General features: G+C 49.9%; 10 protein-coding genes and 5 non-coding genes across 15 annotated transcripts; 9 read left to right on the top strand and 6 right to left on the bottom strand.

Annotated features, from left to right (window-relative positions):
• Positions 1-528: 528 nt before the first annotated feature.
• Positions 529-2,317, top strand: AtWU_09820 (metabolite transport protein; the record flags this gene model as incomplete). Its single annotated transcript, XM_035504926.1, has 6 exons — positions 529-675; positions 752-801; positions 852-968; positions 1,026-1,177; positions 1,231-1,599; positions 1,653-2,317. 6 exons carry the CDS (start codon positions 529-531, stop codon positions 2,315-2,317), a joined length of 1,500 nt encoding a protein of 499 aa, XP_035360819.1.
• Positions 2,318-3,453: 1,136 nt separating this feature from the next.
• On the top strand, positions 3,454-4,380 carry AtWU_09819 (similar to An16g06170; the record flags this gene model as incomplete). Its single annotated transcript, XM_035504925.1, has 2 exons — positions 3,454-3,750; positions 3,805-4,380. The coding sequence occupies 2 exons, from the start codon at positions 3,454-3,456 to the stop codon at positions 4,378-4,380; spliced, it is 873 nt and encodes a 290-aa protein (XP_035360818.1).
• Positions 4,381-5,088: 708 nt separating this feature from the next.
• On the top strand, positions 5,089-6,246 carry AtWU_09818 (purine and uridine phosphorylase; the record flags this gene model as incomplete). The annotated part of the gene is made up of 1 exon (XM_035504924.1): positions 5,089-6,246. One exon carries the CDS (start codon positions 5,089-5,091, stop codon positions 6,244-6,246), a length of 1,158 nt encoding a protein of 385 aa, XP_035360817.1.
• Positions 6,247-6,639: 393 nt separating this feature from the next.
• Positions 6,640-6,712, bottom strand: AtWU_t245. The gene has a single exon. It is a non-coding gene; the product is annotated as a tRNA-Phe (tRNA).
• Positions 6,713-7,191: 479 nt separating this feature from the next.
• AtWU_09817 (glycoside hydrolase family protein) lies at positions 7,192-8,298 on the bottom strand (the record flags this gene model as incomplete). Its single annotated transcript, XM_035504923.1, has 1 exon — positions 7,192-8,298. One exon carries the CDS (start codon positions 8,296-8,298, stop codon positions 7,192-7,194), a length of 1,107 nt encoding a protein of 368 aa, XP_035360816.1.
• Positions 8,299-10,225: 1,927 nt separating this feature from the next.
• AtWU_09816 (glycoside hydrolase family 72 protein) lies at positions 10,226-12,022 on the top strand (the record flags this gene model as incomplete). The annotated part of the gene is made up of 5 exons (XM_035504922.1): positions 10,226-10,303; positions 10,361-10,398; positions 10,456-10,481; positions 10,533-11,261; positions 11,316-12,022. 5 exons carry the CDS (start codon positions 10,226-10,228, stop codon positions 12,020-12,022), a joined length of 1,578 nt encoding a protein of 525 aa, XP_035360815.1.
• A 295-nt stretch (positions 12,023-12,317) lies between these two features.
• On the top strand, positions 12,318-12,422 carry AtWU_t244. Its single transcript has 2 exons — positions 12,318-12,355; positions 12,379-12,422. It is a non-coding gene; the product is annotated as a tRNA-Ser (tRNA).
• Positions 12,423-14,147: 1,725 nt separating this feature from the next.
• AtWU_t243 lies at positions 14,148-14,220 on the top strand. Its single transcript has one exon. It is a non-coding gene; the product is annotated as a tRNA-Lys (tRNA).
• Positions 14,221-15,166: 946 nt separating this feature from the next.
• Positions 15,167-16,059, top strand: AtWU_09815 (glutathione S-transferase; the record flags this gene model as incomplete). Its single annotated transcript, XM_035504921.1, has 5 exons — positions 15,167-15,240; positions 15,330-15,483; positions 15,538-15,648; positions 15,701-15,892; positions 15,973-16,059. 5 exons carry the CDS (start codon positions 15,167-15,169, stop codon positions 16,057-16,059), a joined length of 618 nt encoding a protein of 205 aa, XP_035360814.1.
• A 211-nt stretch (positions 16,060-16,270) lies between these two features.
• Positions 16,271-18,261, bottom strand: AtWU_09814 (GABA transporter; the record flags this gene model as incomplete). The annotated part of the gene is made up of 8 exons (XM_035504920.1): positions 16,271-16,756; positions 16,808-17,137; positions 17,199-17,596; positions 17,654-17,736; positions 17,793-17,882; positions 17,934-17,957; positions 18,018-18,088; positions 18,142-18,261. 8 exons carry the CDS (start codon positions 18,259-18,261, stop codon positions 16,271-16,273), a joined length of 1,602 nt encoding a protein of 533 aa, XP_035360813.1.
• A 770-nt stretch (positions 18,262-19,031) lies between these two features.
• AtWU_09813 (demethylmenaquinone methyltransferase family protein) lies at positions 19,032-20,357 on the bottom strand (the record flags this gene model as incomplete). The annotated part of the gene is made up of 5 exons (XM_035504919.1): positions 19,032-19,515; positions 19,581-19,723; positions 19,779-19,997; positions 20,045-20,149; positions 20,199-20,357. 5 exons carry the CDS (start codon positions 20,355-20,357, stop codon positions 19,032-19,034), a joined length of 1,110 nt encoding a protein of 369 aa, XP_035360812.1.
• A 684-nt stretch (positions 20,358-21,041) lies between these two features.
• AtWU_09812 (proline-specific peptidase) lies at positions 21,042-22,043 on the top strand (the record flags this gene model as incomplete). The annotated part of the gene is made up of 2 exons (XM_035504918.1): positions 21,042-21,703; positions 21,788-22,043. 2 exons carry the CDS (start codon positions 21,042-21,044, stop codon positions 22,041-22,043), a joined length of 918 nt encoding a protein of 305 aa, XP_035360811.1.
• A 533-nt stretch (positions 22,044-22,576) lies between these two features.
• AtWU_t242 lies at positions 22,577-22,688 on the bottom strand. The gene is made up of 2 exons: positions 22,651-22,688; positions 22,577-22,620 (listed from the first exon to the last, which is right to left on the bottom strand). It is a non-coding gene; the product is annotated as a tRNA-Leu (tRNA).
• Positions 22,689-23,617: 929 nt separating this feature from the next.
• AtWU_t241 lies at positions 23,618-23,729 on the top strand. Its single transcript has 2 exons — positions 23,618-23,655; positions 23,686-23,729. It is a non-coding gene; the product is annotated as a tRNA-Leu (tRNA).
• Positions 23,730-26,119: 2,390 nt separating this feature from the next.
• On the bottom strand, positions 26,120-27,328 carry AtWU_09811 (sugar (and other) transporter family protein; the record flags this gene model as incomplete). Its single annotated transcript, XM_035504917.1, has 1 exon — positions 26,120-27,328. The coding sequence occupies one exon, from the start codon at positions 27,326-27,328 to the stop codon at positions 26,120-26,122; it is 1,209 nt and encodes a 402-aa protein (XP_035360810.1).
• Between the last annotated feature and the right edge of the window lie 244 nt (positions 27,329-27,572).

The following is a 27,572-nucleotide window of genomic DNA, read 5'->3' as shown; positions in this document are numbered from 1 at the left end:
GTTACAAAGAGCACGTGTCCTCTTGGGCATCAGCCCTACGAAAGCTTCTATACCACGTGCCGGTGAAGCGGCAAAACTTCGTCCCTATTGGGTAAGTCCGAGAAAAAAACAGGTAACTCATCCCACTCCGTCTGTCGGAATCCCAGACAAGATATCTCATCCGAAGCCCTACCAGCCAAGCACCAGTCAAATAGTGCTTGGTATCAACGTGGATGAGATGGTGCACTTAATGAGCACCGCATCTTATCCACGGCTCCACGCACGTGAACCCGCATGCGGCAATGATTGGTTCGGCTCCACCTAGCTTTATCTGATGCGCCAATTGCATGAACGCATGATAACAAGGATGAGATCCCTATTGCGACCGGCTTCTGATTGGTAGTCACGCTTGCATACGCATGTAACCATCCTAGTGGGAAGAGGCTACACGCCCAGATAAAAACCTGCCCTCGTGCTCATCCTGCTGCAGCACAATGAGATTTTTTCCAATCCATCTTCCGCTGGTGCTCTTTTTTTTGCAACATTGCGATGTCTACTGAGAACTCGTGGGAAAACTCTCAGTCGAAGGATGTCGGCGTCCTGGAGACACACGTCCAGGCCGTCGATACCTCGGACGCTGATCCTTCGGCTGAGGTGTCCCGCAAGAGACAGAGTCTCTCTGACTTTTTGACCATTGTTAGTTTGCTTCTTTGGCTGCAAATCTACTTTGATTCAATATCTGCTTGGAAAACGTTACTGATTATGTTTCTAGCTTGCTAGTGGATTCGCCCTCATCAGCGATGGGTACCAGAATAACCTCATGTACTTACCCCGCAAACAATGTGCCGATGTACCCCGCTGATAGTATGCAGGACTATGACCAATGTGCTTCTAAAGGCAGAATACCCCAAACAATACGTTTCGGCTGTATCGACACGTGTATCAAATGCCCTGCTTGTTGGGGAAGTTATTGGTCAGATTGTGATCGGGTTTGTCTATGGCATCCTTTTCACACACATAGAGGTACCTGCTAACTCCACGCCTAGGTTAACATGCGACTACATGGGACGCAAAGCTGCCATGGTTTTCACAACTCTAATGATCGTTATCGGCGGTATCTTGGCCACCGCATCACACGGTGTCACTATCAACGGCATGTTCTGGATGCTGACAGTTTCACGTGGTATTATTGGCTTTGGTACGTGCAGATTCCTTCCAGTACGTCGGATTGATGAGTGCTGATTATCTCAGGAACCGGTGGTGAATATCCCGCATCTTCAGTTTCGGCATCCGAAACCGCCAATGACTTGACCCTGAAGCAGCGCGGTCCAGCCTTCATCATGGTGACCAACTTTCCGCTGTCATTTGGCGGTCCCTTTGCTGTTCTGGTTTTCTTGATTGTATTCTCAGCATGCCAGCAATCTCACTACAGCACCGTCTGGCGCGTCTGCTTCGGTATCGGGTGCATCTGGCCTCTTTCCGTGTTCTACTTCCGGTGGCGCATGCTGAACTCGGCGCTCTATCGTCGCGGAGCCATTAAGAAGCGAGTTCCATATGGCCTGGTGATTCGCTATTACTGGAAGTCACTCATTGGAACTTGCGGTGCCTGGTTCCTCTACGGTACGTACCCTTCACCATCAACTGATCTGTCAACCACATCTAACCTTAGACAGACTTTGTCACCTTCCCCAACGGAGTCTTTTCCGCCAGTATCATCTCCTCCGTGGTCGGCAACGACTCAATCCTCAAAACTGGCGAGTGGCAGCTCCTCCTCGGAGCCATTTCCCTCCCCGGTGTCTTCCTCGGCGCTCTCTTCTGCAACAAACTCGGTCGCAAAAACGTAATGATGATCGGATTCGGCGGCTACCTCATTTTCGGTCTGATTATCGGCTGTGCATTTGAGAAAATCACCAAGATCATCCCACTCTTTGTGGTCTTCTACGGTCTCATGCAGAGTTCGGGCAACTTTGGCCCAGGGAACATGCTCGGCTTACTTTCGTCGGAGCTGTACGCCACCGGTGTTCGGGGTACTTGCTATGGATTGTCTGCGGCTGTGGGAAAAGCAGGCGCTGCTATTGGTACCCAAGCGTTCACTCCCATTGAGGATAATCTGGGTAAGAAGTGGACGTTTATCATTGCGGCTATTTGTGGTATTGTGGGAATTTTGGTGACTTATTTCTTTGTTCCGGACATTTCGGGTGAGGATTTGAGGATCCGTGATGAGAAATTCCGGGCCTACCTTGTATCGAAAGGGTGGGATGGTGCCATGGGTGAGGATGATATGCAGGCCTTGGCGGATGAGGGCATTCCGCCGTCTCTCAGGGAGGAAAAGAGATAATGCTTTCCTTGTTGGGCATAGGGGTGGAATGAATGGCAGAGAATGTATTTACATAATTGTATTTAGTTGATGACTTTTATGAGCATACCATAATGATTGATCACACGATAATGTTCCAGAAGACTTAGCAATAGCTTAACAAAGTATAAGGAGGGTGTCTGCCACTACGAAGGGGGTGGACAATCCTTGTAAACTTGCAACCCCTTCGAGGGTCTGTGAGAGCGGAGTGATCCCCTGGTAGTTCCCTATTGTTTGATTTCCTGGCAAGAAAATTATCCTCCGTCCTTCACCCCTTGATTGGTATTCACTCCAGGATCTCTTTGTAATCTCGGAATTCCATCTGTGGCCATCAGTGAAACAAGGGGTTTATCTGGGAACTGTTTTCCGCACCCCAACCACACCCCTGGGACCTGCATACCCGCCCTGGCATGCAACGGTTGCCAAGGGTGTGGGCCTGTCAGGACACCGTTGGTGAAATTTGTTCATGTTTTTGTGAGGAAATAACACACCCTTAGTACTCTGGAGCGCCAACCCTGCAGCTGTTTCCCAGTATCCGAGTTCACCTTCCCTTGACAATCATTCGTAGCTAACATGGTAGATAAGAATAACTAAGCGGACTATAGCATGTTCAGCAGGATGTTACACCTCCAAGGAGCTCACCAATGTAGTGGTTCTAGTTGACAAATCCTGTCCCAGTTTCTACACAACACAATAACATTCCTGCCTTGCCGATCGGGCTCACCACCATGGAGTCTTCCCAGTTCTTTGGGGTATAACAATAAGGAATTCTGTCAAATTCTCTTTAAACACTGCCACCCACCCACGGTACCATAAAGTTAACAGCGAAGGGCCAGTCGGGTCCTCCTTCTTCTTATATCCCCAAGGGGGTTCTGTCACTTAAGCATCTCCCTCGATAAGATAGTCCCCACGATTTCCTAAACGGGAACAAGTAAACCGGGTAAGGAATCCGCACCGTTACACAAAGTCTCGCGAGGCAGATGCAGGGTCTGTTTATGTTTAAATCCCTCTGTTAGCCGGAAATTGGAGTTCTGTCAACTTATCTGAGTTTTTTCTTTCTTTAATTCTCTATAGGGTGTATCTCACCCGGTTTTTGATATCACCATCAGACAGTCACAATGAAGATAAACACGGGCACTTTCTTGGCCCTCGTCCCAAGTTATATTTCTCTGGCAGCAGCAGCATCATCATGCTATGCACCGGATGGCTCACAAGTGGACAGCTCCATATACCAGCCATGTGTCTCCATCTCGGGTGTACATTCGATGTGCTGTAAGCTCAATGATGCGGATCCAGATACATGTGATCCCTCAGGACTTTGTCAGACAAGTGGAGGAGCATACTATCGGGAGTTCTGCACGGATCAATCATGGAACTCGACGAACTGCTTGCCAAAGGACATCTGTGGTAATCAGGTCAGTCTCTCCATAGACTTTACCAGACAAACTAGCAGCTGATCATAACAACAGAATGGCGGAAACTCCGACTGGACCTACCAACTGACCAACTGCGGCGACGGATCCTGGTGCTGTGGTAGCACTACTGCCTGCTGCAACACATACGAGACATTTACCCTTGATTCAAAACTCCTCAAATTTTCTTCTAATGACGACTCGAATTCTAAATCAAACTCCGGCTCCAACTCTAAGTCTGGTTCTAGTTCAAATTCCGGTTCTGGTTCCGACTCCAATTCCGCCTCCGATGGTTCTTCTACCTCTGCACCCACAACAACAGGAACTGGAACCCCACTGGGTGACGGTAGCAGCGACATCAACAGCGAACCGGATCAATCCGATTCTGAAAAATCGAAGAGGCTCGCGATTGGACTCGGTGTTGGGCTACCATTAGCATGCATAGCCGTGGCTATGCTGGGAGCTGGATATCTCTGGGGTAGAAGGGATATGAAGAAGGAGTTACAGCCGAAGTTCCAACCACGTATAATAAATCTTCCGCTGGAGAAGCCGAAGGGTGAGATAGGGTGTCCACGTCCGGCGGATGATGATTCGAGCGTGTCTCATTGTTTGGAGATAGTGCGGAGCCCTTGAGTATGAGATGAAGGGTTGAAGGAAAGGAGTTTCTTGGGGGTTAGGGTGGCTGTCTGTTTTGTCTTATGCTTCTTTCTGTTTTATATTCGCCGGGCTATTGCTGTCCCCGGTGGTGTGTATCAATATCCCATGATGTAGTGTCTAATTTTATTAATCGATACCTTGTTCGCGATTGCATCTGCAGTTTGCTCCGATTCTCTATCAAGTTTTACCTAGAATCAAGTTCGTTTGGCGGGACAGAGTGTTGTACATTGCCGGGTAGGGACCTGCTTCCTACAGCATAGCACCTATCTACGTAATAATGACAAGCCCTTTTCTTCTATTCATAATAGCAGGCATCTCTACTAAACGCAATATTAATTCCTAGAATCTGCGCCAACTCATCCTTGCATTAGACCGTGACAGCTGCAGCCAAGACAAGGCTAGATCGTAGCCTCATCCAACACCTTTTTGGCCAGCGGACCACATATGAGCTACCCATCCACCTCAGCACTCGGCGCTTAACCCTCCACCAGACATCTATTCACCAACCATACAGCATATATAACCGCTTGCCAACAAGGACCCGAAACACATTTAAACTACGATCCCAAAAAGTCCCAAAGGCTTCAATCACCCATCCCAATGCGTTCCACACTCACTCTATATATATATTCTTTATAACCCTACCCCCACCGCCGCAACTAATACTCACGGCATCACCTCACAATGCCGCAAACCACAACAACAAAAAAGAGTCTTCCCCCTCTCTACACCTACACAATCGCCTACATCACTGCCCTGCCTAAAGAACAAACCGCCGTCCTGGCCACTCTCGACACCATCCACCACCAGCACATCCCAACCCCCGCAAGCGACAAAAACACCTACACTCTCGGCTCCATACCACCGCACAACATCGTCCTAACCTGCCTCCCCACCATGGGAACAACCTCCGCCGCGAGCGCAGTGACATCACTTCTGCACACGTTCCCATCCATCAGATTCGTTCTGCTCGTTGGAGTGGCGGGCGGTATTCCGAGGAATGGGGTACGGTTGGGTGATGTGGTTGTGAGTGTGCCGGTCAGTGGTGGGTACGGGGGTGTGGTGGGGTGGGATATGGGGAAGTTAGTGGCTGGGGGAAAGATAGCAATGCAACATGCTGGAGGGAGCTTGAATCGGCCGGGGAGTAAGTTGCTTGGGGCGGTGAATCGGTTGAGGAGCGAGTATGAGTTGTATGGGGTTGGGGTGGGCAGGGTTCTGGGGGATTTGGAAGGGAATGGTGGACTGGGTCTGGGGAAGGAGTTTACGAGGGGTGAGGGGTTGAGCGATCCGGTTGTTATTCGGGACAGAGATGGGGATGGAGGGAGGTGGTGGCTGTGGGGTGCTTTGGGGAGGATGGTTTGGGGGATTATTGGTGCTATTCTGGTATGTGTTTTTGGGTTTGCTTCGGAGGGTATGAGAATTAGGGTGGAGGAGGGGAGGAAGAAGAGGGCAGGGGGTGTAATTGGTGAAGAGACGAAAGTTAAGAAGCAGGTAACTGTGCACTATGGACTTATTGCATCTGGGAACTGGGCTGTGAGGGATGCCAAGGCTCGAGATGCACTCAATAAGAGGTTTGATGGGCAGTTGCTCTGTATAGAGGACAGTGGAGCTGCCGGGGTGATGAATGAGATTCCGAGCATTGTCATCTGTGGGATTTCAGACTATGCGGACGCGAGTGCGAATGAGGATTGGCAGGCATATGCTGCTACTGTGGCTGCGGCTTATGCGAAGGAGCTGCTGAGGTTCTTGCACCCGTGTGTTGACGATATGGAGATGCTTTACCGTTCTAGGGCTGGGGTTGAGAATGGTAAGTGGGTACTTTATCATTTTTTCCTCGTATGAGTACAGAAACCTTAACTAACCTACCATTTTCGAAGATGTATCTCTAGGAAGGGGAGATATAGGACAAATAGGGTCCGCTTCCTCCAGAGACCATGGAAATCCAGTCTTTAATCCGGGTACACCTCCTGAGTACAGTCTACAGTGATGCTGCAACGCCGAGAACTGAAGATTTCCAGATACTAGTGTGTGTGGAATGGTTGGGTGACTCTACACAAGCCGAACCATCGCCATGTTGTGCCTTGCATAATCTGCAACATTGATCGATCTACATGTACTGTATAGAAGAAGCCTAATTTGCCTATATAGGCAGACGTATCCAACCAATCCAATTGTGGTTCGGTGGAGCTGTCTAACCTCTACCCGAGAGGAACCAAAAAAAAAATGCAAAAAGAATGGGACAAGCCGGGCTTGAACCGGCCACCTCCAGATCTTCAGTCTGACGCGCTCCCAGATGCGCCATTGTCCCTTTTTCTTAAAAAATGCTCACAACTCATGTTATACAAAGCAGTGCTAATAGCGAAGCAACTGACCACGATAACCCGATCGCAGTGGCTATGAGATAAACTTTGGGTGACTTCGCAGATCCATGATTGTCACGCCAAGAAAATACCCGATTGTTCTTGACTGCTCGGTCGGAGCTAGATCATGTTGTGAACCTCGTCTTATTGGTCAATGCTAGAGAACATGCAAAATAAATTGGCAGCTATTTTATCGCATGTGCTTCTTGATCTATATCGATACTACCAAGAGTGCCATCAACAGCTTTATAGTAGCGTGAACGTAATAGCACGGAAATATATCTCATATTAACAGCCACCATCTGCGCTAAGCAGCTCAAGAATACATGAGTGAAGCGAAAGAAAGCCAAATGATAACAGAACGTGGAGCATGACGTCCAGAATTCAACAGAATATCCGACTATACATGTGACAGGCAAACAGCAGCCTACCATCCGTATGCGGACTTTGTGGGCACCGAGCTCCAGGCAGCCTGCGGCGTAATAGAAGCAGTCTTGGTGTGTGTTGCAGTCTTGGTGGACGTGACGTATTTGGTGGTCTTGACCGTCTTCGTTTTCTCTGCAGTCTTAGTCGTGTGGGCGGATTTGGTACTGGTGGACTTGGAAGTTTCTGTGGTCTTGGTCGTCTTTGATGATGTCTTTGTGGAAGTCTTGGTCGATGTCTTTGTAGAAGTTTTCGTCGAGGTCTTGGTTGAGGTCTTGGTCGAAGACTTAGTCGACGAGGTCTCAGAGCTAGAAGAAGAAGACGAAGACGAAGATGTCGAAACATAAACCTTGCCCAGGGCGTTTACCGATCCACTGGTAAGCAAGAACTTGTTTGCGGTATAAAAGTAAGCGTAACGGCCCACCTTGGGGTGGGAGTCCATCCACTCGATCGATTTCTCAAGGAAGGTCTTAGCCGTGGACTCGTTGGTGATGCCGTTGGTGTCGGTGTCAAGGGCGAACTCAGTAAGCCAGACCTCATCGATATCATACTTCGAAGCAACCTCGATAGCCTCCTTCATGTACGACTCGAGCTGAGCAAATGACCCTCCGTACCAGTGGACAGCCATAGCAGAGATGTTGCAGCTCTTGCAATCGCTCATGAAGGTCTTGAACCAGCTGAAGCCCTCGCCGGACTGAGTGGAGGAAGTGATGGCCGGACTGACGAGCTTGGCGCGATCTCCGTACGGTGTGATATACTTCTTGTACAAGGTGGCAGCCTTGGAGGCACCAATGTTGGCCTGCGAGGCGTTGTCCGGTTCGTTGAAACCCAAGATATGTTTGCTGCCATCCTTCAATGCAGTCTTAACCGCGGAATCCCAGTCATCCACCGAGTCAGTGCCCCAGAGCATTGGCACGAATTCAACGCCCGATGGCATGTTCCCGTTCTTCTTCATGTCCCAATTGTATGACCACGACATACTTCCAGAGTTGCTTTTCGCTAGGGTACGAACAAGCGACGCATCGTTGTAGGCTGCACCACGCTTGCTGGAGGAGGCTGCGGCTGAGGCTGCCACCAGGGCAGCAGTGACGAGCTTTGAGAATGAGACCATATTGCTGTCAAGATGGATTGAGCTGGTAAAAAGAAGGAATGTGATTGACGACACAGAAAAGAGTGATATGTCTCGTCAAAGTAAAAGAGGAATTGAGCTGTGAAGGAATGACACTGTGCGCAGCACAGGATTAGGATAGCAATAATAGGGACACCCGAGTAAGACGCAAATCACCCAGGGAAAAGGGCGGTTTTATGTAGGTACATTGCATGACGGGCAGCTCTCTGCAAATCCCTGAGACAGCCTTGCATCAACCAACAGCGAGCCAGCCAAGCCCGGTCTTAGATCCTGGGATATATTAAGGATCAGATAGATCCTAAGGCCTGGCTTACGATAGGTTACGGGAGCTTGAACAGGAGCTCATGCAGCCAATGTAAAACAGCAGTCAATGGGGCCAAATGGTGCGAATAGGGTATAACTGGGAACTCCTGTCTCATTCACAGCCCGGTCAGCTGGGTGATACTAAACCATGTTGGCACAGCTCGTTGGGGGCCATCTTCCATCGACATTCGATTTCGAGCTGATCGATGCTTTGCCCAAATGGGATTAGGGTGTGTATAAATCATGTGATAAATTGTGAAAGCCACGTGCCCGAAATGATGATCTCAGCAGCCGCTTAGTAAGGGTTATATTTGTTCACGTGATATAATTCTGGAAGCGGACCGAAAAGAAGAAGTGAAGGATCGGCGGGTCGAATCTGGTGGATCTCGGATGATGTCTATTCCATGATATGGCTCTGCAGAATGTGAATCTGGGATAACCCACTGCAATCCTGGCAGAGCATTAGGCGAGTCTCGAAAAGTCAATTGACTTTTCTCACCTACGAAAACATGATGTAGATGGCATTAATACAGGACGATCAAGTGCACAGGCAAGCGCTCAATTCGCCACGTAGGAGGCGCAGGCATGACTCGCTAAGTTCGCCATATCGAATGTTCGTGGAAGACTGCTAATTCAGACTTCGGGAGAAACTTTGATTCGGAGGTGGTTTCCGCATTGGTTGGCGGCGACAATAATGGCTGAGTCCACCGGGCCGAGTGCACGTTCCATTTCAAACCCATTCAGTCTCCTTGCAATTCCAAGTCTTCATCCAGAAATAGTATTCTTTTCAATTGACAATGTGCCCTGGATTCCTCCACTTTGAGCTTGAATCTAGTCAAGGATCCGTCATGGATGGGGGCGAAGTTAGAAACGATAAGATAGACTTCATTTTGCGACGGCATTGGAATTGTTCTTCGGGAGCGAAACCGAGTAACCATGGCAGGATTTGACGCTTGCCCATCTCCCGAAGTGGGTCGGCAGGCAGCCAAATATCTAGACGACCGTTTATTGATTGGATTGACCACCTAAGGTTCTCGGCTAGTGCCGTTCTCATACGCATGCACTTACGTGATGTTCTCCTATACCAAGAAGCCCTATCCCATTCAGGCTTCGCTTCCACGAATACAGAGCTCGGGAGCCCCGGTACGGAGTCAACACATTGAAATGGAAAGTTGGAAGTCTCGTCTCAAATGCGAGTCTGCGTCGTGGCGAAAAGGCTTGACTTATATGTTCGGACCAGACTGGGTGGGGATTCAGCAATGACTCCTATCTATACTGGCGATGGCTGCGTGGGGTATTCGCGGACCTCTGACGCGTCACCACCTATTCGTGGAATCAAGGGGATGAAAGCATAGACGGTTTTCTTGGCCGTGGGAAGTTGGATTCAGGACTCCACAGGTGCGGCAGCATTTCTACAAAAGCCCTCTTGGTCGCGGAGGGTGATGAAGTGGTACCAAACTCCCACTCTCGTTAATAGTCAGGCATTGGTAGACCCAAGCTCAACTTTTGCTGTCCATTAGACTTTCTTTCGTTTTGCGGTTCTTGTTCATATACCAGTACTCTCGTTTGTATTCGCCAATTATTTGATTTTATAAAACCTATCGCCATGAGACTTTCCCATCTGGCTGCTGGTGCAGCCCTTTTCGCCAGCTCGGCGCTCGCCGTCGACCCCATCGAAATCAAGGTATGATCCTGTCTTGTGTCCTTCTCCTATAGCATTTTCAATGCTCATTCCATCTAGGGTTCCAAGTTCTTCTACTCCAGCAATGACACTCAATTGTAAGTATTCATCCGAAGATACTTCCATAGTACGATCAAATTCTAACATGTTTCCAGCTTCCTTCGCGGTGTGGCGTATCAGAGTCGGTAGCCAATTTCCTGATATAACGTTCAAAACTAATACTCCATAACAGAGAGCACCACTGCCGACCCCTTGAGTACCAAGACCACCTGCGAGCGTGACATCCCCTACATGAAGGAGCTGCGCACCAACGTCATTCGTACCTACGACATTGACCCTACCGCCGACCACGATGACTGCATGCAGCTTCTCGCTGATGCCGGCATCTACGTTATTGCTGATCTTTCCAACACCAGCGTTGCCATCGACCGCAGTGACCCTGCCTGGCAGCTCACCCTCTACAACCGCTACACCAGCGTCATTGACGCCATGGCTGGTTACAACAACACTCTCGGTTTCTTTGCTGGTAATGAAATCGCCAACAGTGTTGGAACTACTGAGGCCATGCCTTACGTCAAGGCTGCCATCCGCGACATGAAGACCTACATCAGCAACAAGGGATACCGTTCTATTGGTGTGGGATACGCCACCGCTGACGTTTCTTCCATCCGTAATGACCTGGCCGACTACATTAACTGCCAGTCGGAGTCCGTCGGCATTGACTTCTTCGGTTACAACATCTATTCCTGGTGCGGTGACTCGACCTACGCGGAATCCGGATACAAGGCCCGTACCGAGGAGTTTGCCAACTACTCCGTTCCTGTCTTCTTCTCCGAGTACGGTTGCAACAGTGTGACTCCCCGTACCTTCACTGAAGTTGCGGCCCTCTATGGCGACACCATGTCCCAGGTCTGGTCTGGCGGTATCGTCTACGAGTACTTCCAGGACACCAACGACTATGGTACGTCCTCTCCTTTCTTCGCTACTTTCACATATTCAATCTAACAATCTACAGGTCTGGTCTCCGTCATCGACAGCACCAGCGTCAGCACCATGACCGACTTCAGCTACTACTCCAAGGAAATCGCCAGCGCCACCCCCAGCAGCACCAACAAGGCCTCCTACACCCCCACCAACACCGCCCTCCGCAGCTGCCCTACCGAGGACTCCTCCTGGAAGGCCAAGGCCTCTCCCCTTCCCCCGACTCCCGACGCTGATCTCTGTGAGTGCATGGTCGACGCCGCCACCTGCACTGTCAAGGACTCCCTCGACTCCGACGACATCGGTGACCTGATGGGCGAGGTTTGCGGAATGATGTCCTGCACCGGTATCACCGGCAACGGCACCACCGGCAAGTACGGCGCCTACAGCATGTGCAACAGCAAGCAGCAGCTAGTCTTCGTCCTGAACGAGTACTACGAGAAGCAGAAGTCCGCCGGTAACGCCGCCTCTGCTTGCAGCTGGGGTGGCTCCGCTACCACCAAGTCTGCTACCTCCGCCACCGGCTCTTGCAAGACTTACATGTCCGAGGCTGGTACCGCCGGCACTGGTCTCGTTACTTCTGATGCTACTGCCACTGCTGGATCTAGCGGTTCGACTGCCTCGTCTACTTCCGGTTCCAGCGTTTCCGGTGGTGCCAAGGCTGTCCACGTCGGTTACTTCCAGCTCGCTGTTTACGTGGCCGTTGCTGTTGCTAGCGGAGTTGCTATGATTATGTTGTAAGATGGATTGAATTAGAGAGCCCGCTGTTGTGTGGGGTCTATAGATCGCTTCTGCGTGTTCTTTTTTTCATCTGCTATTTTGTTTCTGTTTCTGTTTCTGTTCTTGTTGATCGAGTCTGTACTTGACAATTGGACAATATTATCTTTATCCAGTATATATTTATCTTCTTATTATAAAGAACTTGAACATAAATCATATTTTCTTCCCAAAGAGCATACAATAACTTGTGGACATTCCAATGTCATAATTAATGTCCCTTGAGTATCAAACAACACTGCACTAAATATAACAACTAGACACTTTGGCCGAGTGGTTTAAGGCGCAGGCCTGCTACTACATCTCCGTACTAGCTGATTAGCCTGTGGGTTCGCCCGCCTGGGTTCGAGTCCCAGAGGTGTCGCATATTTCTTTTTCCCAACTTTATTTTTCGCTTAGACCCACTTCAGGCAAACCATTGCTATCACAGTGGAGTTCATTTTTTTTAACCATGGTTAAGCATTTAAGCGTGAATCTATAATTTCATGGCGTAGTGGAGGCCAATATATCGGATGGGGTTTCTTGGCGGTGTTCGTTTAGATTGACGAGGTGGAGCTGCGAGGGAGAAGAGTGGAAAGGAGGTATGATCGTGGAGTTACATATACCCGTGATAGTAGCACCATTTTTGGGGAAGCTATTCTGAGGTAGGGACATGTTCTATATTTGCTAGCGGTGGGGATTGGGTGATGGATCATAAGTGGTGGGTGGGATATTGTATGACCAGGGAGGGAGGGGGGGAGGGAGGTATGTGAGACAGCATCCGGCAGTATGCACCATTCAGCATCGGTTGTGGGCAGTACTGCGGTTTTTGAAAACTGCAGTCGCTCGGCTTAACACCATATCCTCTAACCTTTCTGATTGTCTTCTCTCACTTCATCCTGATCTCTCCTCGGCTACCTTCCTCTAACCCCACCGACAATTCCATCTCCGTTCTATCTTCTCCACCGAAAGGCCATCGCAAAGACTCGCCATGTAAGGGACCGCAGGCAGGTGATGATAGCTTTGTTAGCCGCGCTCTCATAGTAACTATCAACTGTCCTCGTTCTCTCCTCCCCTGTCACTCTGGCAACACGATTCGGGCGCATGTAGATAGGACGAGGGCGTTGATTATGTCTTCTGCGGGGACGGGTACGCGGGACGCATGAGAAGGGGGACCTAGGGTGTACCCTTAAACGATTGTTCAGTAAACAAGCGAGACACTGCAGCACGCTTCTTCTATGCTGTTTGACCACCTCGAGGAATGCCGGTGCGCATGCTGCACCTTCCTCGCGGAACAGTTAGGTGGGGGATACGCGCTGCGGTTTCCTGGTATGTTGCAGGTTGGCGGGCCGTGTTATTGGAGTTGACTCGGTATTATGAGCAGGTTTGGATATGGGTGACCAGAGGTAGCTAGCATGACTGATCGCGCCGACGGAGGAGGGAGGAGTGGTGCTGCAATGATGATAGAACGCAACAGTACTTGTTACCTACTGGGCATTTCTCAATGCCTCCCCGCAGTGCCTACGTAGGGGGCAGAAAATGGAGGTCATGGAGCAGAGAGAAGTTGTAGACTGCAATTCTCGCTAGTTACAAGCTGTACTATGTACTCAATGAAATGCGGCCAGGCATTTTGTGTGGGCTACTAGCTTGAACATCTGGTCCTTGACTTGATCTCTATTGGAGTTACTCTCCCTGGCACGTATAAATCAGTAGTTGGTGAGAATACAACATGACGGGTGCGAGTTCACAGATTTAGCTATCAAGTTAGTAGTAGTGGGTGAAAGGTTCAAATGGGCAGTGGCTTCATGACCGTCCTGGTGTGTCGGTGGGCGATAGCCGAAATATATAGCACTACTATTTTTCAACATAATGATCACCCAGAACCACAGTTTCTTGAGCGACGAAGCCTTCGCTGGTGGCATATTTCGTGCAATTAATTGTATAACGTCACATGATAGTATCACATAGAACGCTGATTTTTGGGAAGTAGTAGATGGCGAGAGGTTGAGGTTTGGTGAGAGTGTTCAACCGGTTGGTGAGAGCAGGCATACGACAGGACCCTTTAAAAAACCACATAGAGCATATATGGTAAGCGTCTTTCACCGAACTAGCCCGGCTAGCTCAATCGGTAGAGCGTGAGACTCTTAATCTCAAGGCTGCGGGTTCGAGCCCCGCGTTGGGCTTTCTTTTTTCCATTTTGATTTTTTTTGCCATTTAGCAAACCTCCTTCCTCCCAGCTACACGAAAACATTTTTTTTTTTTTTTTTTCCCTTTACCTGTTGGTATCAGACAGAAGACTATACATCATGATCAATTGAAACAATCTAATCGCTGTCCTCTTATTGGATTGATCAGCTATTCCTCTTTTTCGATTGACTATTCGGGCCGCATTCCTGATAACCTTGCGGGTAAGCCCGCTGATGATCACCCCACCAGACAATCTGGGACAGTTGCAGAGGTCATGGACGAGGTGACAAACTACTACTGTTTCATGGTCGCCAAACAACCTCATTAGATAGACACTGAAATAACTCTAAACCACCTCCGAAACGAAAACTTTCAGAGCTTGAATTGCATTCAACTACGCACTCCTGGGATCCTATCTCGACGTAACACGTCATTAATTGTAAGGAATGATGTCAGTAAAGGAGATTGCTGGATCAACTTCGTGTTTCTGCAACGATGGAAGAGTGGTATTTGCTCTCCATTGCATGTGTCGACGCTAGCCCAAATAAGAGGTGAGAGATAATACTAGAGACCCGTATATGATTTGAATTCGAACCAGTCCACCTCGTATTCTATAGTAGTCGGACCAAACTCACCAATACGATGCTATTCTGATTTCTACCACACTCGCTAGCATGTTCCAATACTAGATAAGGAACAGGTCCAAAATCTTCTAATTGACCAACCTGACCGAGCCAAGCTTTCAACACCAAGTAAGTCGGCGATATAGTGGATCCCCCGAGAGGTCCCTTCCCTGCGGGGTTGCCCTCATTTGTAAGCACTCCTTCCCCTCAATCGACATCATCTATAATCGTACTCAATCCACGCCATATTACCTGTCTCTGACTTGGAATTCAAATTCTCCAATTATAACAAACAAACCTATTCAAATTATAACTCAACATGTCCACCCAATCCTCCCAAACAGTCTACCATTACCTCGACATCGGCCGTCTAGGCCGCGGTGAAGTCGTCAGGTCAGCCAGCATCCACCTCCACACCCCCACCCCGCATCTCCCAGCATCAATATCCACTAACCACAGAGCACTACTATGTATGGAAACAGACTCTTCCTCAAAGACGCCGGTATCGAATTCAGCGAAGTCCGCTACCCGTATGATGAAAACTGGCCCCAGGTTAGCAAGCAGCTGCAGGAGCAGGGTATCACTCGAACTGGGCTGGTCCCGGCGCTTGAGTATAAGGGGAAGATTCTGACGCAGGTGCGTATTCCCCGAGTCCATTATCATTGTATGGATAATCTAATGCGGATCTAGCATATCCCCACCCTCCGCTACCTATCCCGCGACCTTGGCCGCTACGATGGCGAGACAAGCTGGGAGAAGTATATCGTTGATGCGGTGGCGGATGTTTACATTGATTGGAGGGTGAGTAGCCCCTCTACTCTCCTATATCACTAGTGCTTACACTTTAATGTAGAGCGAATGGGTCTCCAATTTCATGCAACCCTCCGACAAATACAAGAACGAATCTACAGCCAAGTACTACGATGTTGTGGGGAAGTACTACGCCGAGACGGAGGGTCCGTATCTTCTAGGGGATAAGGTTACGTATGCCGATTTTGCTATTTATCAGATTATGGATAATGATCGGAGGACGGGGACTATTGTGGTATGTTGATTCTTCCTTTGCATTTTTTGTTCTTTCTCGAGGGGATGTAGAAAGAGGGCTCACTCTTAATCGTTGGTTAGGCAAATCTTCCCGAGTCGCTTGTTAGGTTTACGGATGCCTTTGAGAAGAGGGAGAATATTGCGGCGCTTATTCAGGAGACGAAGTAGAGTTGCCGGTTCCCATTGAGTCAAATGGGTGTGAGTGCTCCGCGATGGGGTAAAGTCGGATGTACTCTGCGTTTCATGTTTTACTCTCCCAAGTTGACACGGCGTAAATGATTTGGCAATGGAAGCAGGGACCAATAAAAGGACTCGAGAGCCGTTCTGTGTACCGATTGTAGCAACTTTTATATCTCCATCTATCATAACTCATGTCATCTCAATCCCGATTAATCTCCACCACCGGTCCCGTATACTCCTTCCTCGCCCAAATAACATAATACACCGTACTAATCAGACTTGTACCCACGGTACCAACAACGGCCCAATTCATCGTACTAGCCGTCGGATTCATCTCATCAGGCCAGAAGCTGAAGAACACGCCCACGACCAGGTAAGCAATGGTGAAGGCATTCACTGAAACACCCAATATGCCACGCATTCTGAAGGGGCCCCAGGCAAGAGGTGCACCTGCCGTGTTCACAACTGTGTCTATGGGTGCATCGGATGGTTCGCGAATACCGCCCGTGAGCCGCTGCCACATTAGAAGGAAGGCCGAGATCAGGTAGGAAGAATAGAGGGCGCTGACGCAGAGAGAGACAACGTCGTTGAGGACCGCTGCTGAGCCGAGGATGATCAGTGCGAGCAGGACAGCTGCGCTGGTTACGACGAGGATGGACCATTGGGGCACAGCTTGGGCGTTGACCTAGGGTTGGGTTAGTGGATTGCTTTGAGATGGCGAGGACGGGAGACATACCCTGCTGAGCACTTGCCATCCGGGGAGACCACGGTCTCGGGCGAAGGACCATGCCATGCGAGAGGAAGATGCCAATGAGCCCACAGCGGTGGCGGTAACTAGGATGGGGACGATGGCTGACATGACGGTGCATCCCCCGAGGGATTTGGTGGCTGAGCAGAAGATTTGCATGTAAGGATATCCTGTGGGTGAGGCTAGTGCGGCGGTGGCGTCTGTCATGGTAAACAATGTGGACAGAATCATTCCAAAGCCCAGAGCTCCGTTGATCAGAACCGACGTGAGGATGGACTGCGGGACAACGCGCTCTGCATCGTAGATTTCTTCGCTCATCTGCCCAGTTGTATGTCAGTCAAGTAGAGGAGATTGGAGGCTGAAGGTGATGAAAACTTACGTGGACAGCCGCATCCACACCGGTAAAGGCAAACATGTTACCAATCATACCGACCATGAAGGCTAATCCCTGGGTTTGGAAGCCACCATCATTGGCAAACTGCCCAAAGACCTCAGAAGCAGAGTTGTGATCTCCCAGGTAAACCAACGGAATGATGATCCCGAAGAACCCAAACACGTGCAAGATCAGGACAAGACCTTCAAATTTGGGCAACAGGGTGCTGGTAATAACATTGACGAACACAGCAAAAGCCACAATGGCCCAGAACAGAAGCATTGTTTGCCAGGGCTCCGGGGTATAGGACGAATGGTTCAGGACCACCAAGCCCAGAATCTGGGAAGCACTTAGATAGCAGGTTGATGCAAATGCTCCCAGCCAGCCAATGACAATTAGCCATCCTAAAGTAGCTATATCAGTATGGTAAGCAGCGGAGAAAGCTGGGTAAATACACAAACCTGTGAGAAAGCTAAGGTACTTCTGGCACCATCGCGGGGACATCATCGATACCCAGTGGTATTGTCCTCCGGAAGTAGGGGCCCTTCACATAGAAGCATATTAGTCCGAGGCGGTTAGTTATCAGGTCGATGGACTTACATCGAAACCAGTTCAGACAGCGTGAGAAACGTTGAAAATGTACCCAACCAGACGACCAGGAAACTGTAGACCGTTCCAGCAGGACCTCCACTGTTGACATTGTTAGGTTAAAGTATCTCTTCATGTAGAGTCGATACATACTCCTCAAATGGTACGGTAAACGTCCTAAACATCAGTTAATAAAGACACGACGCACCATCTTTCCGTTGACTGGAGAATACGCACGACAAAATGCCCTCCCAGGATGCCAGAACCGTACAACTGAAACCCAATATGGACAAGAAACCAAACCGACGCTGTAAGCACTGGTAAGCCACAGCGGAAACACAAACCTAAGGTTACCACGCACCTTCAAGACCTGTTTCTTGCCCACGCGGCCCAGTCCTTGCTCATCATTGACTTGAGACTGGCTGCTGTTGGCGGCCTTGGAATCCAAATTCCGGTCGCGCAACTCAATCGGCGGCCCCATTGTGGCGTTGACTTATTTGTGCAGATGCCCGAAGTCAACCCTCTCGACTGCAGGAGGTAGAAGTAAGAGCAGAATGAGTAGGAAACTGAGAGCAAAGCTTGTTCCTTCGACTAATCCCTCCCGTCTTCTGATCCCTGTCTTATCCGGTGTAAAATTGGCTTGGCTGCATATGCATGACGAAGAAAAAGAAAAAAGGGGAGCGGAGACAAAAGGCCGCAACCGAGTTAACAGGGGCTCGTTCGGATTTTTTCGATAACTGACACTGGTCAGTGTGTCTAAACTCCATAGGAAAACAATTTTATCAACCAGGGAAACTTGACGAGGAGGGGGGGGGGTAGAATGTCAAGCTGCAGGGCGCCACCCGATAGTTAGCATTGTTAGGGCCACTAACATGGCCTAACAGGATCAAACACCGCGCAATCCTGCTGGATCCTTGGGCGGGTTGCATGTCTTTAGTGGCGGGTCCACCCTGTTCGGTGCCTTACTAGGGAGAGTTAAGCTTCCACTTCCGGGATGCTAGGCTTCGTGCCGTCGGATTACGGGCCAGCCTCCGGTCCGAAACTAGAGATTTTAGACAAGCAAACAATAATTGAAGGTCCACAGTCCGGGAAAGCTGAGGCAACTTGAAAACCTTAAAAAAGTGCCAGGTGCTCTCAGCGAACGGCTGGAGATCGTCCAACCCGCTGCTTCTTTCCGGAATAATTTCAATCTGAATGTGGAATACTTCGTCCAGTCGTAATGCATGTATATAGTACCGCGTAAGGCGATCTCTAATGGCTAATTGATTCGTGTAGTCCATGACTGCCATTGGACTCATTGTCCATCGGTCGGTTTGTCGCAGCATCCGGGTTATACTGCTCTTCTACGACCCAGGTTCTAGTCTCTCGAATGATATGATCCTGGCTGGAGTGGCTCATAGTATCGTCCCAATCCTGCTGTTCCCTCCCTGCCGAGACAGCGGTGCTGTTGGCTACCCCAACGTGCCCGCTAAGCTCGTGTGCAGCAGCCTTCGCTTTGCTCACGCGAGCGTACTCTCCGCGTTCAGACGTCTCGCCTGGAAGGTAGTATAATCGGAGCCCAGTGGACTGTAATCCGTCCATGAACGGCTTCAGGTGCGGAGCGCAGGCCATGACAATTGACAGACACTGTACTAGCTGGACGCAGACGGCAGCCTTCCAAATTGCCAGCAAGGGGTCTGGAGCGTGATTGTTTTGATGGCGATATACAAGCTCGAGAATGATCGCAACGATGACCCTGTTATTATATAGGCATCAGTTACTATCCACGAACGTCGAACGGGTTGTCACCAGCTAGCATACAAGAAGCGAGTGAGAAAGCAGGCGATGGCAACTATTTTCCTAGGGACCGCCATTTGAATCCGGAGTATGAGCATACTAGGTACTAGAATCAGGGCGACTTCACTTAGGATGTTGAACGCCCCGAAAACCATCCACCATGCATCCTGACCATGAGATTAGTCTGTATTCTTCGGTTTTTATAAGTGCATAGTATCTCACTCGATTGAAACACCTCTTCTGATTCCATCTCCACGGCTGCGGAAGATCGCATTGGAAAGCTACGGCGAATTCCGCCGCCACGGCCCAGGCGCTGATCAATGCAATGAGTATCCATTCAACCTTGCGGGTGCGCTGCATAAGAAAGGTCATGAATGCCAGGGCGCTCAGCTTGGAGAAATTCAAGCTTGCAACGTATAGCATTTCTGCGGCATAAACAGACTGACTGCGTCAGCGACAAATTAATCCGGAGAAATTGGATGGTGTACCTTCAGAGCTATATCAATTCGCTCTTGTGAGGAAGCACTTTCTGCCTCCCCATAGCCATTGCGCGCGGCGATGGTAATGCATATTGTCTGTAGCACACTGAAGGCCTGCGTTGGAGTTAGGGCTTGAAACGCCAACGAAAGTTTTGAGACTCACCATTGATACCGAGATCAGGTGGTCATCTACCGTAAATTTTCTAGTGATGGCATATTTGATCCCCAGCCGTGCAGCCCCAGATAATGTCGAAATGACGGCGAAAAGCAACGCTAGGATCCCTATGATAGGGGACCGATTGGCGTCAGTGACCGCAACCATGACTGCCACATCTGTTGCTGGGCTGCATCCCGCGAGTCTGGGACCAGAAAGAGCAGCCAGGCTGATAAAAGGGAACAACGCATCGTAGTTGCAAGGCGACCTGAAGGATTCGTTCGATCTTTTTTTATTTGAATTTTGTTGGATTATTAGCAATCTCAGCCCGGCGATCCTAACCCCGACGAAGGATCGGGGTGGAGGCGTCTAAATCCGCTAGGGCCGCAGTAGTCAGCCCACCAACCGGCGCCGTCTCATGGCTTGCATCACGCAGTATTTTCTCCCTTGCGTGCCGCACTTTTATATAGGGGCCAAATTGCTAGGGGGTGAGGCACACAGTTCAGGAGAGACCCCTGAAATCGGAGGCTCAATCAAGCCGCCGACCCATCCCACACATGCTTCGAAGACTGTGTGCTGACTGATAGACGTTCAAAGACCCCGGACTTTGCCCGGGGCGTTATCTAATTGACGCAAGTTCAATATGACAGTGATATAGTGCTGGTGGGGTTGTCTCACAAGCTGGAGGGGCCGGGCCATGGGCTAACCTCGGGGAATCTCTCGGGTGTGGTGGTGTCAAACTCAAGACCAGGCTGTTCTGTCTGAACCTTCACCCCCTCCTCCTTCTTTGCACGTTATCACTACTCCGTGCTATTACTGTCTTGACAATCATTTTGCGTCGATCTTCCCAGTATGGTGGCAAGTACTATTCAGGAGGGAACAGCTCCGTTCCATTATGATAGTCTTCCCAAGCCTGCCCAAACGTGGTACCGAGTCTATGGCGACATCAAGGCAGGCACACCATTAGTAGTTCTGCATGGCGGCCCGGGCTTTTGCCACAACTACATGCTGCCCCTGGCTGCACTGGCTTCCGATCGTGCCGTGATTCTCTATGATCAGATCGGAAATGGATTGTCCTCCCACTATCCGGAGAAACGCGGCGATCAGGGGTTTTGGACGGTCGACCTATTCATCGCGGAGTTGGAAAACCTGCTTCAGCATCTGGGAATTGCTGGCCAGTTTGATCTGCTGGGTCATTCCTGGGGCGGGATGATGGGGATGGATTTCGCCGCTCGTCAGCCGGCTGGACTGCGCCGTCTGATCCTATCAAACTCTCCGGCCTCGGTCGCAGTGTGGCTTGAATCGGTCAACCGACTCCGCGCTACCCTACCCCAAGAGATTCAAGACACGCTGCAAAAATGTGAAGCAGAAGGACGGCTCGATTCTAAGGAATATGAAAATGCAACGGTGGAGTTCTTATCCCGATTCTGTTGCCGGACGCAGCCATGGCCCGAGGAGCTTATGCAAAGTCTCGTCTGGACCACGGAGAAGGATTCTACCGTCGCTGCCAGCATGTATGTTGCACACTTGCCCGAGTTCTTTCTCCGTCTACCATTATACTCCGTGTTTTCCATGATGCCACGTGCTAACGGCAGCAGGCTCGGTCCCTCCGAATTCTGGGTCGAAGGGTCTCTTAAGAATTGGAGCGCACTGGACCACATTCATCGGATCCAAGTTCCCACTTTGGTGATCAATGGTAAATATGATGAAGCGCAGGACAGCGCCGTGGAACCGCTCTTCTGGGGTATTGATAAGGTGAAGTGGATCACCTTGTCGGAGGGTTCGCACTGCCCGCAGTTCGACGACCGCGAGAAGTACCTGCAGGTTGTTGACGAATTCTTGGGCCGCGCATAGTGTTGGGGGGTGTTTCTTCGAGAGGGTCGCCTATCGATTTTTAGTTTTGAGCTATAAGGGGCCTGAAGAAAGTCCGTGCCGTTAGTTTCAGTTGGTTGCAGGAAACCAACCGACTAGTATGAGATGGTTGATGTGCTAATGTGAACTGATTTATGACCATTGTTCATTTGGGCTTTAGCCTGCATGGCCGGCTGTTTATTGTGAACTAATGTTCGTAGACAGGCATGGAATGCTCTGAAATTGAGAACTGAGTGTATGGCTAGCAAGGTAAAGAGAAGATGTGGGGGGTAATTCTTCGGCGGTAGTGAGAAAGGATCTCCCGTTCGACAATGTCGGCCTTGCTGTCTCGGCAGTGCTTTCTGTATAGGGAAGGACAGCAATGCCGATCACATCACAGTTGTAGTGGTTACATATTGACAAAAATGAAGGGGTGCCCTTGACCTGCCTTGTAAACAGATTTATATAGTCCTCTAATTAGCATTGTACAGCTAAGCGACTGTACTGGGTAAAGTCGCCAAAAATGCAAAAAGTTATGACAAGAGTGGGATTCGAACCCACGCCCCTTTCGAGACTAGGAATGCTCTGAAGAACATGGATGATCAGGTGACCTGACCCTAGCGCCTTAGACCGCTCGGCCATCTTGCCCAATTGTTGAAAGGGGCAGCAACTTTTCCATACATAATCCAAAGTCATACTATAACATTCACAACCAGGATGCGACCGCATGCAGTGGGGTATTATGCGAACTAGTTTACTAGTCTATTGCTTGCTTTTTTCAAAGGCAATACTTTGTAGAAGATGTATTATTTCTTTTTATGCTGTCTTTCAATTGTCTCTTAGTAGAGTTTTATCCCCGACTATCGTGTTTGTTCTATGTAGGACCTTCCGGTGTTGTCGTTGCGGTGTGGGTGGGCATTCTGCCGTCGGCTGGGAAGTAAACATGGCACGGGGAATCTATTGCTGGGCTACCATAGCTGTCTCCTTGGTAATGCCTTTGTAGCGTTTATATACACTAATAGTACTATCTCTCTTGCTGCAGCTGTTTTGCTGGAATCGTTTCTGGTGGCATCTGTCCTGTTGGTGATTGGGTTTGCTATAGCATTGTTGGCGGAGCCTTCAGGGACGGCGTAGCTTTGCTTGTATGCTGGTGCAATGTACATCCTGCGGATTTCACCTTTTGTGTACATTGAGCGTATTTTTTGTATATTATTACTCAGGTTACTATTCATGCTTTCAACGGATCAACTGAAGGGTGGGTGATGCTGAAGTGTAGAATCGATGGACGACTGCCTTTAGTAGCACTGTAGGTTCCTATGGGTATATATACCAACCCAAAAGGTCAATCAGCCACTTGATGTCAACATCAGCACCAACAGTGTAAATGCATCTAAAATAACAGATTCGAGCACATATTACAAAGCCGAGGTGATTTAGGTGCTGCTACATGCAATAATTTAGGTTGATAGTGCAAATCATGACTATCCAGTCTTCAATGCCAACCGCGTAGCGTGCTTTTCTCACATATACGACGATTAGCTCATATAGCACTTACTGGTAACTAATTTTCATCAACCGGCAAGATGGCCGAGCGGTCTAAGGCGCTAGGGTCAGGTCACCTGATCATCCATGTTCTTCAGAGCATTCCTAGTCTCGAAAGGGGCGTGGGTTCGAATCCCACTCTTGTCATACATTTTTCTTCCCTCTACATCCATACAACTCGTTCTTCTCCCTCACTTTTTTATCCTTTTTTGCCCCCTTTCCTCCTTACTCCTGTCACTTCTACTTCGACAGCAATCCCACATGACTCCTATGTCCATTAGCCGAATATCCAACTGTCAGACTGTTCATGTCCTTACCAACGGTGCTCTTTCTCTCGCATCCCCGGTTCACAGCGGCAGTGGACAATGAAGTCACGGGTATCTCTTATCGATAACCTTCTTTTAACCCACACGCCAGCGGAACATGACAGCTTGTAGGCCCGTGCAGTCATGTAGGTGGTCTTTGGTGGCATTCGTTACGCACCCTCTTAATTCGGGAACGAATATCTACGGGGGCCACTGCAAAGGATGTTGCCGAGACCTCCAAAGAGCAACAATTCATATCTCACTAGATCAATAGATTACGATCGCGCTGATAGAGGTTTGCGGGGAACAGGGTATCATTTTATGATCGCAGCCCCAACTAGCTAAGCACAAAAAGCCGGAACCCAAAGGTAACGGAGATACAAAGATACTCATCCAGTGAGCCCTAGAAACTCAAGAAGAGACAAAGTAGCGTGAGAAGAAGAAGGAAAAAAAGAATAAGGAAATACAAAGATGCCCACCCACCCAACCCCTGAAGAGGCGAGGAGAATGCAAGACGAAAACGGCAGAGTATAGGAAATACAAAGATGCCCACCCACCCAGCCCTAAAAGGGGCGGAGAGAATGCAAGAAAAACGTAGGAAGATACAAAGATGCCCGCCCACCCAACCCTATAAGAAATGAACAGAACGCCTGCAAAACGCAAGAGAAAAAAAAAAAAAAAACGAAAACAAAGATGCCCACCCACCCGACCCGGAATAAGGAGAACAGAACGCCCACAACGCAGCTCTAACTACAGCAGACACTCGACATAGACAGGAAAAAAACGCCAGTAAAACATAAGAGAAGAAAACAAAGATGCCCACCCACCCGACCCGGAAATAGGAAAACAAAACGCCCACAACGCAGCTCTAGATACAATAGAGTCTCGACCCACGCAAAGAACCGAACGCCAAGCAACACAGCTCTACTTACAACAGAGACTCAACACATGCAACGAAAAGGCAAGAAGCAAGCAAGCACTATATACAACAGAATCTCGACACATGCAAGGAAATAAACGCCTGCAAGAAAAGCAGCTCTATGTACAAGAGGTATCTCAACACATGCAAAGAAATGAACGCCAGAAAGCAATGCCACTCTATATACAAAAGAGTCTCGAAACATGCAAAGAAAAGAACGCCAGGCAACGCAGCTCTAGTTACAACAGAGACTCCACACATGCAAGGAGAATGAACGCCAGAAAGCAATGCAGCTTTAGTTACAGCAGAGACTCAACACATGCAAAGAACAAACGACAAGCAACGCAGCTCTATGTAAAAGAGATATCTCAACACAGGCGAATGAAAGGAAAAGCAACGTAGCTTTATATACAATAGAGTCTCAGCACATGCAAAGAAAAGCAAGAAGCAAACAAGCACTATATACACCAGATTCTCGACACATGCAAGGAAATAACCGCCAAGAAGCAAAGCAGCTTTATGTACAATAGAGTCTCAACACATGCAAAGAGAAGCAAGGAGCAAGCAAGCTGACGAGCAGGCAAGTCAGCAAGCAAGCATTATATACAACAGATTCTTAACACATGCAATGAAAAACGAACGCCCAATGCCAATCGCCAAAGACAAAGGAAAGACAAAGGAAACCCCCCCAACCACCGCCCCCCGGATCCCCCGACGAACAACCCCCGCGAACCGTTTCCGACCCAGATTCCATCGATCGCCTCTGTCGCGCCCCCGGGATACCGTGGCCCTACCGACACCCCTTGCCCGCTGGCTAGCTGCTGACATACTGACCGTGTATGTCGTCGCTCGGGCATCCTTTGAACCGCCGGCCAGATCGATACCCGGTAAGCGTGGATGACAACTTCACCAAGCCTTGCTGCCCACACAAAGCCCAGATCCACCGCCAAACTTGAACGCTATCAGGTCGATTGCCTCTGTCATTCTCGGAGATGCCTCTGCTCAGACACCCGGGGTACCGGAAACTAGTGTCACAGCGGGGTCGGAAATGCCGGCGGCTCGTAAGCACCCGAGGGTTAGCCGGTACGAATCGATGTTGGTGAACCTGTCGCCGGCTCGATCATTCGTGGATGGCGTTCAATGTCGTCTCTCGCTCGGACCTGTGACCTGGCCATTAGCAGTAAAGGGCCCCGACCTGGCTCCAGCACAGCCAAGTCGGGGGCAATGGATAAATATACAAAAATAAAATATACAGGAAAACGAGAGTGCTCAAGGAAAAGCCTGCAACAAGGAGGAAAGAAAGGGGAAAAAGACTAGTACCAACAGCAACGGTGGATATCGCGCGCTTTGATAATCCACCGACTAACGGTAATGACTGTGGTGACCTCGCTAAACTGGACACTCTTCACCGACTTACCCTTGCGAGCCGCGGACTTCGCAGCCGAAGCTGCTCCATCCTCGGTGGACGCAAGGGCTGCATCGGATCGAGCCCTGGCCTCGCGGGATCGGTAATACGCCTCCCGCAACGCCTGAAGGCGAGACGGACGACTATTACCAGAAGGAGTGGACGTGGTCCGAGGAGCCACAGGAGAAGGAGTGGACGTGGTCCGAAGATCCACGGGGGAACGAGTGGATGGGTGCTTTTCGTCGAACCTTTTCAGGAACGACACACCCGCGGAAAGGGGACGGGGGGAGGGAGAGGACGTGGCCTTGGGAGCCACAGAAGGAGAGGACGTGGTCCGAGGAGCCACGGAAGAACGAGAGGCAGGGACGGGGATGGAAGAACGAGAGGACGTGGTCCGAGGAGCCACAGGAGAAGGAATGGACGTGGTCCGAAGATCCACGGGGGAGCGAGTGGATGGGTGTTTCTCGTCGAACCTTTTCAGGAACGACGCACCCGCGGAAAGGGAAGAGGAAGAGGGAGAGGACGTGGCCTTGGGAGCCACAGGAGAACGAGAGGACGTGGTCCGAGGAGCCACAGAAGGAGAAGAACGAGGGGAAGTGGCGCTATGGCCGTTGGCACTAGTCTTTTGGGGGGCGGAAGGAGAGGACGTGGTCCGAGGAACCACAGGGGAACGAGCGACAGGGACGGGGATAGAACGAGTGGAAGTTGGGTGTTTCTCGTCGAACCTTTTCAGGAACGACGCACCCGCGGAAAGGGGACGGGGAGAGGGAACGGACGTGGCCTTAGCCACAGGGGAACGAGGGGCAGGGGTGGGAATGGAGGAACGAGAGACGGGGGTGGGAATAGAAGAATGAGAGGACGTGGTCCGAGGAGCCACAGGGGAGGGAGTGGACAAGTGCTTGCTTGTACGCAAGTACTTGGGGGCAGTGGGGGCAGGCACCCCAGAACGAGAGGACGTGCTCACCATTGTGGGCACAGACGGAGCGGAACGAACAGAAGGAGGTGCTGGATCCTTCTGACCGCTGGGGGGGACAGAGGAGGAAGAGGAGGGGGAGGACTGAGGAACACGCAGACGGGCCATCTGGTGTCCTCGACGAACAGAAGAAGAAGATTCCATTCGGGAGGGAGGGGGGGGGAAAGAGAAAAGCAAGGCAGCTAAAACAACGGACAAAGTAACGCTTGTGGTGGAGGGGGGAGAACACAAACAAGCAACGCTGAACGAAGAAGTGGTATGAGGAGGAGAAAAAGAAGAAGAGAGGATATCAAGGGGACGAGAAGAAGATATAGCAGACTGAGAAGATTGAACAGGAAAGGGCATTGTAGGGAAGGAAGCAGGAACATCATGAAGCTGAAGCAGAAGT

The sequence above is a fragment of the Aspergillus tubingensis genome (assembly GCF_013340325.1).
Source record: "Aspergillus tubingensis WU-2223L DNA, scaffold_11, whole genome shotgun sequence".
Lineage (NCBI taxonomy): Eukaryota > Fungi > Ascomycota > Eurotiomycetes > Eurotiales > Aspergillaceae > Aspergillus > Aspergillus tubingensis.
Note: the sequence above shows the minus strand (reverse complement) of the source record. Positions and strands in the feature narration are given on the sequence as shown.